This window comes from Coptis chinensis, chromosome 4 (assembly GCF_015680905.1).
Source record: "Coptis chinensis isolate HL-2020 chromosome 4, ASM1568090v1, whole genome shotgun sequence".
Taxonomy (NCBI): Eukaryota; Viridiplantae; Streptophyta; class Magnoliopsida; order Ranunculales; family Ranunculaceae; genus Coptis; species Coptis chinensis.
Genome location: NC_141459.1, coordinates 71,986,401 through 72,001,636, shown reverse-complemented (window position 1 = coordinate 72,001,636; position 15,236 = coordinate 71,986,401). Strand labels below are relative to the sequence as shown.

General features: G+C 42.1%; 1 protein-coding gene and 1 non-coding gene across 2 annotated transcripts; one reads left to right on the top strand and one right to left on the bottom strand.

Annotated features, from left to right (window-relative positions):
- The first annotated feature begins 203 nt into the window (after positions 1 to 203).
- Positions 204 to 312, top strand: LOC147504681 (small nucleolar RNA R71). Its single transcript, XR_015194051.1, has one exon. It is a non-coding gene; the product is annotated as a small nucleolar RNA R71 (small nucleolar RNA).
- Positions 313 to 7,501: 7,189 nt separating this feature from the next.
- Positions 7,502 to 7,921, bottom strand: LOC147504680 (uncharacterized). The gene has a single exon (XM_086605315.1). It carries the CDS (start codon positions 7,919 to 7,921, stop codon positions 7,502 to 7,504), a length of 420 nt encoding a protein of 139 aa, XP_086461441.1.
- Positions 7,922 to 15,236: the final 7,315 nt, after the last annotated feature.

The following is a 15,236-nucleotide window of genomic DNA, read 5'->3' as shown; positions in this document are numbered from 1 at the left end:
TTATCTCCCCATCTACCCGTGCCATGTCCTCATGGTCACTACTATTGGCCCAATCCTTAGAACTCTCAAAAAAGTTTTGCAAAAAAGTGTAGGCTTCATCAGGAGTAAGACTAGTAAATCTTCATCCATTCATTGATTCAATTAACTGACGGTTCATAGGTGAAAGACCTTTTATAAAGTAATGTACTATATTAAGTATGTCAAAACCATGATGTGGGCAACGGACAAGTAAATCATTAAATCTATCCCATGTTGTATGAAACTCTTCATTAGGTTTTCCTTTGAAAGTTGAAATAGCCAATTGCATGGCCTCAGTTTTATGTAAAGGGTAATTGTATAGACTGTGATTACAACCTCTGATCTTCCTCCTCTCTCCTCTTTGTCCGTTCTTTTTTCCTCCTCTTTCTGCGCTCTTCCTCTATCTTATATCCTCCCTCTTTCCACGTACCGCAGCGGTTACCTTGCAGTTCCTGGTGCCGCTCTCCCACTCTCCACGTTTCGCAGCAGTTCCAGAGTGGTTGGGATACCGCGGATCTGATCCTGTGCACCCTGTCTTCCAACGCTATACCGCATCCGTCCCTTTGTCACCACTAACCTCCTAGGTCATGTGTACGTCCTATACAGATGCCCTCTCTCGGCCCCATTGTTGGTCCGCAACGGGCAATGGTGCCGAGAACTCCTCTTTCTCTTTCCGTACACCCTCTGCTGAATTCTTCTTGTTTGATCCTCCCACTTCTGACATATTCTCTTTTTCCCAGCACGTGTTCCACGTGCTTCCTCTGTATTGCCAACTGGAAATACGGCGCACGCGCCTCGTAGGCTGCCCCTTCGAAAATCGAGATGACACGCGTCCCTATTCCTTTGGTTCTCTGTCGGTCAGTTACTCTTTTGCCCCTGCCCCCTCAAATCCCGCTTAAATCTCTCTCTCCTCTCACAACCCTCAAAAACCCTCAACAGTAAACCCTCGCCATTTTTCTCTTCAACTTCCACTTCATCTTCTTCAACCTCTTCCCCCTTTCCAGTCGTCACTTTCTTTGCGCAACCTCCGGCACGTCTTGGTTACGCTCCCATTGCTTTGGCCCTCTTGTTACAGGTTTGTCTCTTAGTTTCCTTTCCTTTCCTCTCGTTATTTGTGCATTCACTGTTTATTTTGGAGGTTGCTTCCTCATTTTCTTCTTTTCCTAGATTGCGCATCCATCTTTTTCTGAATTTCCCTCCTTGCACTGTTTCCATTATGCCTTCATCGGAATGTGAGGTCATCTCCTCCACCCAATCCTCCGCCACCACATCAGGCCAATCTGGATCCTCTACCCCTAGGTCTAGCCATCAATCCGCGGACAGATCTGAATCCCCGGCTTCAAACTCTACCGATCCCACCGCTGTCCCCTCTACTTCCGGTAGGACACCTTCTCTGCCATCCCCCACCGTCCCTATTACGCGGACCCAATCTAGATGCCGTTAAAGGCCGCTTTTACGGCATTCCAGGTGACGTTAATCTCGAACATGTGTCTGGCGTCACCCACTTTCCTCACTTAGTATCGCCGCGCCCTGGTTATTTAGTAGCTACTGTAGGACAGATAGCAGCCGGCTTACGTTTCCCTTTGACTCCCCTTGGCCGTCAAGTGCGTAACCATTTCAACATTCCTCCGTGTCAGGGCATAGGTAACTTCTGGCGTGTTATGTATGCCGCCAACCACTACAATGAGACTCACTCCCCCACAATACAACTCCGTGATATCCTTGCCCACTTCTACATAAAGAAAAGCACTAAACTGGGGGGTGTGGGATACCAGTCTTTTTGCACCCGTCCTCAAAAGAAGTCTTTCCTTCTTCACATTACCACTTCTGACAAAGTGTGGCATCAGTACCCGTTGTATGTGTCTGGCAAATTTTTATCCGCGGACCTCCCTCCGGAAGTTTCTCTGAGGCATCTCCATTTCCTAACAAGTGGTAAGTAAGTCGTTAGGAGTCGCGGTATTTATCTCTCCCCTGTCACTAATTTGTCTTTGCTCTTGGTGATGTAGGTTGGAGACCAGATTCGCGATCCCAAATATACAACGGTGTTTACTCGGAAATTTTTCCAATCCTCCGCAGCGAACTTCGGTAGTTCCGCGGTTAGTGAAGTCCTTGGCATTGATCCGAAAAAGCCACCCTCTCGCTATTTGACCTTTCTCTAAAAACATTGGCAAATACCAAGGCCCCTCTATCGTCCTGCCGCCCCAAAGAAAGGAAGCCCAAACCATCCCCACCTCAAAAAATACAACGTTAGCCTTACAAGTCCTTCAACTATACCAAGAAAATCTCCCATTCACGAAGCTGTTGCTCAACGCGTGCAGCGGCTACTAAAAACAAGGCTACTACCGCGAAACCCTTCCTCCTTCCTACTCTCGTGTGGCTGGTGGGAGGGCGATTTTGCTTTGCTAATACCTCCCCTTACGCCAATTGCCATGGATGTGAACAAATACAAGCTTTGGGACAGCGACTCACGATGGGGGCCCCTCACGTTGACTTGTCAAATAAGAGCCCTCCCGCCAAAAGGGCTAAAACTTCCGCCGCCGTTCCTTCCCCAACTACAGGCCGTAATGAACCTCCGAGGTCTGTGATATCCGCACGCCGCCCTAGACAAGATTCGTCTTCGGCTGGTCCGGTAACCTCTGGGCCTGCCGAGGTGTGGCATCCCAAGTTTAAGGCTAGGGACCGCGATGTGACGACACGAGACTCGGCTTTGGAAAACCCAGCCGTTGCCGCCTCTTTATTTTTCAGCTCTCACCTGCCGCGAGATCAAACTTATGGAGATGCTGGTACCGTTGCTTCCCACAGGGCCTCCATTTACACTGGATGGGAAAAGGTATGTCTTGGGCTAGTGGGTAGTGTCTACCAATTGTTAATGGTATCTCTCCATTCTTTGTGCTACTCTTATACCTTTTGTGTCTCTGCAGCTGAGTCTAGACATCGGCTATGTGCTGCGTGGCCTGACCAGCACCGTGGAGAATTTGGACGCGGCGAAGCACGAGATACACGGCCCTGACGGCTGGAAAGCAAGGTACGCCAAGCTGGAGAAGGAGGGGGACGCGAACCGGATCAAGGCAGTCAAGCTTCATAAGGAGCTCCAGGTAGCTGAGGACAGACACCGCGATTACGTAGCGGGTGTCAATTCAAAAATGGACAGCCTCCGAGAGACGGAGAGGCTTGCTACTCAAGCTGCTGTGGATAAGGCTGTCCAGAGGCCGCGGATCGATTTCGAGCGCTTGCTACGAAAAAGATCGCACGCGAACTGCAACAACAACTTGATCAGCTTAGCGCTGCCGGCCGACTGCTCCCACCTCCTCCTCTTGTTGTAGGGACCTCATCCCTTGGAGAACCATCTGAAGCTATTGAGACGCCTACCACGGCTGTCACGCCTCCCATCCCCAGCGCGCTCCCTTCTCCAATACCGGCGAATGAAGATGTCAGCATCCCAATCAGTGAAGATGAAAATACTTCCCCTGAAGAACCCACTACCGCGCCTCAGTAGTAACCTATCTCGGCTTACTTTCTTTGTATATGGCCTTGGTTTTGTAATACTTAAACAATTATCTTTGTCTTTGTCAGGAACCATGTTGTTTGTAGCTAGTACTTTTGTGCTCCTTTTGCAAAGTAAATCGCTTTTCGTTGTGTTTGATTACAACGTATTTTAACTTCTTTATGCTTAAAACTATTGATCAATATATTACATTGACTTAACCCTTTTTCCTATGCGATCTCCAAACTCCGTTCGCTGGACATTAGATATGATTGTCCCTTATTAGTTGGATGCACTGTTGGTGAAGAGCTCTCTTCCTCCTGCCTTTACCATTTGCATAATTTTTACACAAGTTAGGTTTGCCCCCATTGCGCTCGCTTTGGACAGCTGTGAAGCTGGTCAGGGTTGCCCAGTTTGATTCGGACTCACAGTCCGCGAAGGGCTCGTCCCCCCCGCGCTCACTTTGGACAGCTGTGAAGCTGGGCAGGGTTGCCCCCAGTTTGATTCGGACTCACAGTCCGCGAAGGGCTCATCCCCCCCGCTCTCTTCCAACGGCTGTGGAGCCTGATAGGGGCAGCTCAGTTTGCCCCCAGCTGGATTCGGACTCACAGTCCGCGAAGGGCTCGTCCCCCCCGCTGTCTTTGAACGGCTGTGAAGCCTGATAGGGGCAGCTCAGTTTGCCCCCAGTTAGATTCGGACGTATAGTCCGCGAAGGGCTCATCCCCCCCGCTGTCTTTCACCGGCTGTGAAGCCTGATAGGGGCAGCTCAGTTTGCCCCCCATTTGATTCGATTTGGACTCCACATCCAAGGGAAGGGCTCGTCCCCGGCTTGCCTTTAACGGCCTGTGAAGCCTGATAGGGGCAGCTCCGTTTGCCCCCAGTTAGATTCGGACGTATAGTCCGCGAAGGGCTCATCCCCCTCCGAAGGGGCTCATCCCCCCCTTGTCTTTAAACGGCTGTGAAGCCTGATAGGGGCAGCTCAGTTTGCCCCCACCGGATTCGAATGTTGTCCTGAAGGGCTCCTTTACGCAGATCGATTAATTTCTATGCAAGTTATTGAGCCAGGAATGCAATCTTTGATTCATTGACTTAGAATTCCGCAGATAACATATATACATTACACAAAAGATGCTTGTTTCAATGAAAGCTACACACTGCTCCTCTCATGGAATTTTTTCAGCATTCTTATATTCCATTGTATCTCCACAGTTACCCCTTCCGGGGTCTTAATTTTGTAAGTACCCGAATTTCCCTTTGCCGTCACGACATACGGTCCTTCCCAGTTGGGTCCCAGTTTGCCGTCATTCTCCTTTTTATTGGCTGGTGTAACCCTTCACAGCACCAAGTCCCCAACCGTGAATTCCCGCGGCTTCACTCGTTTGTCATACTGTCGCTGTAACCTTCTATGATACTCCTCCAGTCGTATGCGAGCCGTATCTCGTTTTTCCTCCATTATATCCAACTCAGTGGCTAATATATTTTCATTAAGACCCCTTTCCACGGCCCTGGTTCTTGTCGTTTCCTCTATCATTTCCACCGGTATGACAGCCTCTACGCCATATGCCATTGCGAATGGTGATTCCTTCGTCGAAGTCCGCGGTGTAGTACGATAAGCCCATAACACATGATTCAATTCATCAGCCCACGCTCCTTTTCGGTCTTCCAATTTTCTCTTTAAATTGTCCATGATGATTTTGTTTGATGCCTCGGCTTGGCCGTTCCCTTCCGGATTGTATGGCGTCGAGAAGTTCTGTTTCACCTTGTAGGCTTGAAGAAATTGACGTACTTTGTTTCCAGTAAATTGTGTTCCATTATCTGCCATGATTGTATGGGGTAAACCGAATCTGCATATTATGTTTTCCCAGAGGAACTTCTTCACATTTTCCTCTTTGACTTGCTGGAGCGCCACTCCCTCTACCCACTTGGTGAAATAATCAGTAGCGGCCAACATAAATCTTCTCTTGCCGCTGGCCGCGGGCAACGGCCCCACTATATCGAGTGCCCACATGGTGAACGGCCACGAACTAAACACATTATGGAGTGGCTCTGCCGCGGAATGGATTAGTTGGGCAAATCTTTGGCATTTCTCACAAGTTGTTGCATACTCTGTCGCATCCTTTTTCATATGAGGCCAAAAATATCCCCTGCGATATCAATCTATGGGTCGGGGTTCGACCCCGGTGAAGTGACTTCCACAATCACCTTCATGTACTTCGGCCAAAACCTCTTGCACCTGCTGTGGTCCTATGCATCTCAGTAGGGGGCCGCTGAAACTCTTTTTGTACAACTCCCCATCTAACAAAACATATCTTTGGCTAACCTGCTCCATCCGGGCGCCTTTCCTTGGCATTTTCTATCTCGCTCCCATAAGAAAAGTTTTAATGGGCGCCATCCATCCTATCTCCTTTTCAACGGTGAGACACACACTCTTAGTTTCATGTACTTGGTCCGCTTTAAAACTCTTACTTCAATAGAACGACCCTCTCTCGTTTCACGGAAGCACCATGCCACAAATGCTAAAGCGTCGGCAAGATGTCCGTTTCACCGCTGCTGAAATGAGCAAATTGAATCTTTTTGAACTTATCGGCTTTTTGTCGGAGAACCTCTAAATATCGTGCCATCCTTGGACAACGCCACAAATCCCCATTCATCCGACAAATAACCAAATTGAGTCCGAGAACACCGATAACTTCGCTTACTCCCCGGATCCTGCGTGCCATATTCAAACCTGCTATCACTGCTTCATATTCGGACTCATTATTAGAAGCCGCAAATCCTAGTTTCATTGATAACTCCAACTTTGTGTTGTCTGGAGTCACCAAAACCACGCCAATCCCATTTCCGTTAATTCAGTAGGATCCGTCCGCTGAATAATCTCCAACCATTGCGCGTATCCCATGGGTCCAAGGGATCACGATCAGATTCTTCTTCCTGATCCATAACCATTTCCTCTCCCCAAGTGGGATCCTCGGCTGGAAATTCCGCTAGGAACTCCGCCATGGCTTGCGCTTTTTCCGCTGTTCTAACCTGATATTTGATTTCAGAACAACTAAGCATCACCACCCATTTCAAAGCATTCTCCTCGACTTGTTGCGCCTTCAACGCTTGCTTGAGAGGCAAATTTGTTATCACTACCACTGAGTGTGCATCGAAATAGGGTTTCAACTTTAATGCGGAGAACATCAACGCTAAAGCATACTTCTCAATTCTACTGTATCGCGACTCGGCGGCTAGCATGGTTTTACTCTGAAAATAAACCGGTTTCTCTATCTTCTCTACAATACGGACCAGAACTGAACTTATTGAGTACTCTAAAACCCCCAAATAGAGATACAATATCTCTCCTTCCTCTGGCCGTGAGTGAGGCAAATGATGTTGGCGAAATCGGGACGAGAGTGTTCTCACCCGACGGGATTGCAGTCTGCCCGTCACTCTTTATTTACGTCTGTAAAGTCCACACACATTCGAACCTTGCCGTTCTTTTTTGGAACCGCGACCACATTGGACAGCCACTCTGTACATCCTACGCTCCTGATTATACCCGCATCCCTAAGGCGTATCACTTCTTCGCGAATCCCTTCCGCGTATTTGGGTCTGACGCTTCTCATCTTCTGTCTTATAGGCTTCGCACCCTCCTTCATGTGCAAATGATGGCAAGCGAACTTTGGATCTATTCCTGTTATATCTTCAATCGCCCAAGCAAATATGTCAACATTCTCTGCTAATAATTGTGTCAGTTTGAATTTCCACTCTTTTGGCAAGTCCGACCCCACTGAAGTAAATTTTTCTTCCTCCCCCACCCCCAAGTTCACGATCTCAATTTCATCCAGAGTTTTGGGCCTCTGATGAGATTCGCATTCTTCAGTGAGTACGGCTTCTTGTAATTGCTACGCTTCTCCCTTGTCATTCGTCTGCTTTTCACTCCCTATTCCACGAACCATACTTTTTACCGTCACTTGGTGTATATTCTGAGCCGCGACCTGATCCCCCTTTATTTCATTACACCCCTTTCGGCGGGGGAAGCGGATCACGATAATAGGTCGATGGAATAGCTTTCATTTCATGAATCCATCTTCTCCCTAGAATGGCATTATACTGGGACCCCGTATCTACCACCATAAATCTGGTGAATATCGTCGTCGGACCTGCAGTTACCGGCAACGTTATTTCCCCCATAGGCTTTGTCATGCTTCCATTGAAGCCGTACAAATTAGTTTGAGAAACCCTCAACTGATCCCTATCTATATTCATCTCTTCCATGGCCCCTATGAACAACATGTCTACTGAACTTCCGCAGTCTATCAACACTCGCTTCACTAGATAATTACCCATTGCTATGGTAATCACCAACGCATCTTCATGCGGCGAAATCACTGATTCCAAGTCTTTCGGAGTGAAAGTTATGTTTCCCACTGCCATCGCGGTTCCTAAAACTAACCGCGTCATGCTTGTCACTTCATTAACCTGTTGTAAGCTCGCTGTCCTTCTCATCTTGTCCCGGTGGGCATTCCTCCCGAGTGTCTCTCCACTGTAAATGACATTTATTGTACCCAAGATCCTAGCGGAGCCTGCCTCTCTCGGCATGACGAACCTCCGCGACATATTCTCTAAGCATCCCTTCTCAATCATTCTTTCCACCAGCCATTTCAAAGCATAACATTACGTTAGTGGCGTGGTTTCTAATCGATGATAGGCACAAAATGGTTTTCCCTCAATCTCTCCAGGTGTATTCCGCGGTCCTTCGTAATGCTGCAGCCCCTTGATGAGTGGCAAGATTTCCTCTAGTGGCCTATTAAGAGGTGTTTGTTCTATCTCACGGTACGGCTTTCTTTCACGAATATCCCTCCTGTTCCGATCTCCAGATCTGTCGGGTCCACGTCTTTCCCCTCTGTTGTATCCCCCTTCTCTCTCTTCTCTCTTACCCCTATCTCTTCTGTCGTCTTTATCCACCGCCTGCACTTCCTTCCCCGATCTCTTTTGTTCCATCGCATTTCTTTGCATTATATCTTCGTACCGAATATACTTTTCTACCTTTGGGTACAAAGCGTGCAGAGTGGTGATTTCGATTTTGGACACTGATTCATGCACCCTAGTCCCCTGCTTCAATCCGTGCTGAAATGCAATAACCGCGGTATGCTCCTCCAGATTCTCCACCCTCAGGGTCTCTTCTTTGAATCTGCACAGGAACTCCCTTAACGATTCCGCTGACCGCTGTTTGATGTTAAACAGTGCCGCGATATCCACTACTCTCCGTTTCTGGTGGATGAAATGGTCCACGAAGGCTCGCTCTAGTTCTTCAAACCTATTGATGCTCCGCGAAGATAGACGGTAATACCAAATCGCCCTTTTTAAAGGCTTGCGGGAACATCATGCAAAATCCGTCATACTTATTTTTTTCCTCGCCACAATGGCATCTCGTTGTCTAAAATGATGCAAATGATCGGTTAGTTAGCCTTTCCCATCATATCTTTCGAATCTTGGTTGGTCAATCTCTTAGGTACCTCTGAATTCCAGATCGAATCCGCCAGTGGATTCTTGTTGAGGTTAGCAACCTCCTTTTGAGCAGCACTTTGGTTCATTTTTTCTACCGCACGGTTAGCTTCTCTATCTTTCTCGATCATGGCCTGTACCACTTCTAGCGTGATGCCCTCTACCGTATCTACTCCCCTAGACTGGTATACCTCATTCTCTCCTTCCATCTCACTGCCCCGGCGATCCCCATGTTCCATGTCCTCTTGTGCGGTGTCTCTTTCCTTTCTCAATTCGCCGTTCTCGTTTCTTAACCTGACTATTTCTTATTGCATAAGTCTGGTGGCGTCTGCCGCCACATCCGATATGTCTTCCTCTCTACTCACCTCTCTCTCTTCACTCACTTCTTCCTCTACTTCCTCTCGAACAACTTCCTTTCTAGGTCTTCCTACCCCCTTTTTTGTTATGGTGGCCATTTTATCTCGCTATTCCCCACAGACGGCGCCAAAATGTATAGACTGTGATTACAACCTCTGATCTTCCTCCTCTCTCCTCTTTGTCCGTTCTTTTTTCCTCCTCTTTCTAGCGCTCTTCCTCTATCTTATATCCTCCCTCTTTCCACGTACCGCAGCGGTTACCTTGCAGTTCCTGGTGCCGCTCTCCCCACTCTCCACGTTTTTAGCAGCCTTCAGTGGTTGGGATACCGCGGATCTGATCCTGTGCACCCTGTCTTCCAACGCTATACCGCATCCGTCCCTTTGTCACCACTAACCTCCTAGGTCATGTGTACATCCTATACAGTAATATTGTTTCATAAACTTTTGTGATAGTTGCTCCCAAGTAGTTATAGAATTAGAGGGTAAGGATCTATACCAACGTAGTGCGGCATCCTCAAAAGTCAAGGGGAACAACCTTAATCTAGTTTCTTCATGGGAAAGATGAGGTGCTTTAAAAGTATTTAATATGCTCAAGAACTTACTCAGATGATTATACGGTTCTTCATTTGTTTTGCCATAATATCTTGGCAACATATTAAGAATGGTGGGCTTAATCTCATAGTTATTGTTATTGTCGAGCATCACTATGCAGTTCGGTGGTTGAACCGCGATAGGTTGAAACAAGGTGCTAAGAGTTCTTTGATCAGCCATGGCGGCTAATGGTACTCTCTCTGGTGTATCTTCTAAGTCTACTAGTCGTGTGTGTGTTTCAGATTCAGAATCAGATCCTGAGTTTGATGGTGTGGTCTCCTCCAAAACCAGAATTGGAAGATTGTTACAAAAATTAGCTCTTATGATTAAACATTTATGAGGTGAATCACGAAACCAAGTTTTCATGCACTAAATAATAAAGCTATGTAAAATAATCTAATATCCACTTAATTAACTAAATTATATTATCAAACTATATGATGCTAACTATTAATGCTAATTATGAAACCGCTAACAGGGGATTCACGGTGAAAGAGAAGCACTTACTGTTACAGCAAGCAAACCAACTCCAAAAATTTTGGAATTTTTATAGCAGCTACCTGATACATCCAGGAAGTAGCCTGTAAAATTTCAGAGCAATCAGAGCTTGCTAAGTTCCTCTTCTGTATTGTTAAATCCTGCAGAGTCCAGTGAAGAAGTTTTCTGCACACACTGTAAACAATCGATTAAATAAATATGTAAAATAGCACTAAAAATCACGAAAGTTTTATTGGAGTCTCCTGACATGTCAGTGATGATCCTGTAAAAAGTTTGGATTATTTGGAATTTTACAGATCCTTCTTCTCGACTATTCTTCCAGAGACCTTGGTCCTGAAAAGCTGTAGAAACACACTGAAAACAAGCAACTAGTTAAGTGGTCAAAACAGGTCAAACAATACTCAAATTTTTACTGAAAGCTCCTGACGAATCGAGGTTCCTCCTGTAAAAAATTTAGAATTTTTGATAATGTGCAAATAACTCAGCTCGACTGTTTTTACAGATGCTTGCGTCCTGAAAACTGAAAACGGGTTACTACAAAGACGATGTTAGTTACTCCGGTAAGACAAGTACTAAAAATTCAAAAAAAATTCAATAAATTACCGATACAGTACAAATCAACTCTGTAAAATTTTAGAATTTTTTGAAATTTATAAATACGTTTTCTGTACTGTTCTTTTCTGTTAAACAAACACTAAACTTTATCAAAATACTTTCTACTATGCAAATCTAATTGAATTATGCTAAATTAATATAATTATGCTAAATATGCAATTTAAACTATATGAATTCCTAAATTAAAGTAAACTAAATTAAATATTATATCACCTAATCAATTTAGAGCAGGCAGCGGCGCCATTGAAAAAGCACGCAACACGTTATTATTTATGTCGTTGTTTGTGTTACGTATCTTTTGCAAATCTTACTTAGTTAAGTGATGATAATAGAAATTTCTAATCTAAATTACTCTAATGGATGCAAGTAAAAGATGTGGCTAAGTAATAATTAATATATGGTTGATTTGATTTGAGATTTAAACTATACATAAACTAAACTAAATTAAATATATAAATATGAATCAAGAGAAAGAATATCTCGGGAGAGATGAATCCACCAAAATCATAGAATTAGTCTAATAGATCTATCTATCATGCTTAATATAAATCACCAATAGAAACTCACCATACCTACAAACATTATGCTCATAACCATGATGATAATATGTGGCTTTCAACGTGCTTTCTATCTTTCCATCAAATACTTCTTCAATCTCCAATGATATCTTCTATCAAACCAAATTGTGCTTTAAGTGACATTCAATATACAACTTTAGGTGCCATAGAAAATCCACATGCGGCATTAACCGTACAACTAATTGAGGTGCCATAAAGAATCAAATCATCACACTAGAACACTAAAAACTAGAAGAAAAGAATCTAGGGTTTGTGGTATTTGGCTCTACACAATCTTGAATTACCCTAAGACCTCCTAACCTCCACAGGAGCGTTAGATCAATGGACGAATAAGAAGAAACTCAATGAGAGATTTAAACTAAAACATGATAGAAGAAGAACTAAACTAAAACATACGAAAAAAGGCTTCATCTCCTCTCCCAAGAGAAGGGAGATTAGCCCCTCATACTATGCTATGAACACAATATGAAAAGGAATCATCTTTATAGCTATTAATGGTGAAAAAGTCTAAACTTTCTTCTCTCTTAATTCTAGATCTAAGATGCAAACACTAAATTTCCTAGATGATGTAAACTGAGGTTTTTGTGCCTTATATATTGGCTTACATGCTCGTCTGGATAGAGATCCGAATCCTATGTTTATTTGGTGTCAAACTCTCTGTAATATTTCTAGAAGCAATCCCAAAAAAAGTTAAATTCGGTTGGACCAAAGTTGGACGTGGCCCACTTTTTGCCTCTCAAGAGTTATTTCCCAAGCCGCAGCCTGACTCCGACTTCGGTTTCTAATTCTTGAGAAACTCTGACTTTTTTTCCATTGTTGATCTCATCTTTCTATGAAGTCGAAATTAAGGCTTTGAGATCAGATTGAAGACTCTTATAACTCAATTATTATTCTCTTTTAGAGTCCCATTAGGCTTGGCACTTATGGAGACAAATATGACATTTTTGCCCTAGGCCTTTAGCTGTAATTCCTAGTGACTCCTTTTTGACTTGTTTGACTTCTTTTCCCTCCATATTTTATATTTAGGTTCTTTGACCTGTAAAAACACAAATTGCATCATATTATAATATTTAATTATAAAATAGAGACTAACATACACATAATTGGGGTTATAAATCATTACTTTTGAGCACTTATCACATTGCTCATTAACTACTTGCTTAATGAGTTGCTTAATAATAAGAAGAATAAGCAAAACTCTTAAATTTGTATTGGTCTTTCTGTTTGTATGTACATGACTGTGTATCATATTTTTATGGGAATTACCATCCCAGTGAGCTCCAATTTGACTTTGTATCTTTCTCCTTTTATTAATGAAATCTTATTTCTCTAATGAGAATATTATCTTAAACTAATTTTGGATGTGTCCATGACTCTATGCACGACAAAGCGATTTTTCAATGTATTAGATCATGGCCAAACAATAATGTCCCACTTCATTTGTATTTTCTATTAAGCAGTACCAAATGGATTTGCATAGACTGATTTGTTTAGAAATGTCAAAAGAATAGAAGGCACTATTGTCCTATGTTAAATATGATCGAAGTATCTAATGTCAGTTTTAGTGATAGATTTGGGCGAAATTTAAAATGTTATGCTGATTCAAGAAATTTGAGGAATTAATCTTGAAATTAGAGGCACTAATCACATTTCAGAGATTTGGCAAGCTGATTACAGCTACAACTTTGTTGGCTCTTGCAGTTTGAAGACAAGATACACGCCTATGTAGTCTCAAATTAATGTACCTACTACCTATCCATATCGTCCCTCTCTATATTTAGTACTTCCATGGACTTATTCATATTCTTCAATGTTCATTTGTTTAAACTTACAGAAAAGGAATTCACGTTTCACATTTTTGTGTTAATAAGTGATCTTTTTACATACTCTTCGGTACGATTTATTTCTACCCAACGTGCAGAGAGCACGTGCATTTGGCTAGTTTACATAGTCACTGAAGCTATGAAAACTTAAATTTACATAGCAACTTGATCTATGAAAATTTAAATTTAGAAGAGTGTGTTTAAAAGTCTGCAAATAAATAAGAAACTATGTATGATAAATTGTTTTCACATAACATTTCTTTGTAATTGACCAATCTAACATCTGACAGAACGAACTCATGTAATTTTATACGACATGTTAAAATGTATTTTTACACAGTAGATTACTACAACTGATATCCGACATAACTGATCTATGTAAATTTAAATTTACACAGTAACTTGACTTATAAAAAATTATATTTTCATAAAGAAAACATATCGATCATAACCTATCTGAAATTATTTTTACATGGTATATATTTCTTAAACATAACAAATCCAACTGAAAAACCAAAACAGATTCCCATTACATCATCTACTAACAATACATTAAGCCAAATCAGCCTTTTTAATTACATCCATAATTCTAACAAATATAGTTATTACATCAAAGATATAACAAATCCACCAAGAGCTAATTAAACAAAATCAACTCATCATTTCTTGCATTATTCTTTTGGATCCCATGTTCTATGTTGGGATATGATCAACTCTAAGTCTTTTCTCAAAATCTGCCACAAGACCAAGCGTAGGTAATGCGGAACCTCTAAAGGTCTTGTACGACTTATGCTCGTTTATATTCTGTTACAATGAGAGAAAACCAATTAATAACAAAGATTATTTATGCAAATTTTAAAATACATAAATAAATTACCATGCAAATTTAAAAGTGCAGAGTAAAAATATTATGCAAATTTAAGAATGCAGAGTAAAACTACTATACGCACTATACAAATTTAAAATTGCAGAATAAAACTACAACACAAATATGAAAATGCAAAGTAAAACTACTACGCAAATTTAAGAATGCATAGTAAAACTATTACCCAAATTTTAAAGAATACAGAGTAAAACTATCTCCACACATTACATAAACATAAAAAAATAGAGTAAAAATATTACGCAAATTTACAAATACAGAGTAAAAACTACTACGAAAATATAAAAATGTATACTAAAACTACTACATATACAAACATAAAAATGCATACTAAAACTACTACATATACAAACATAAAAATGCATAATAAATCCAAACTTGTAATTGCAAAACTATAAAAACTATAAAATACAGAGTAAAATCACTAAATAAATGTAAATTCATATTTACAAACTAACTCACATATGAAAATTCATTTTAATTTTTCATACAAATTTATAAAAATATGATTAAAGGTTGAAGATTCTCACCATATTTGGTTTGTTCACCGTAGTTTTAGGAGCAACCATCTTCTCAATTTCATCTCCATCTCTTCTAGAACTTAAAGGTTTGATTTTTGTTTGTTTGGATTTTCAGCTTTTTCGAAATTGTAGATCGAGTTCTTTCTTTTCTCTGTTGTTGCTTTCATATTTTTTGTTAATGATTCATCCACTTTATTTTGTACTATGTGAATGTAGACTTGCAGGAGAAAATATTTTAGATATAAAAAACCGGCCGGGTGCATAGATTGGTAACATCCATCAGCGTAATTTGTGATTTCTTGTAATCCATTATTTCACGTTAGCATGTCTAAGAAAATAATTTTCGACTGGAAGCTTTCACCAACAAAATTAAAAAAAG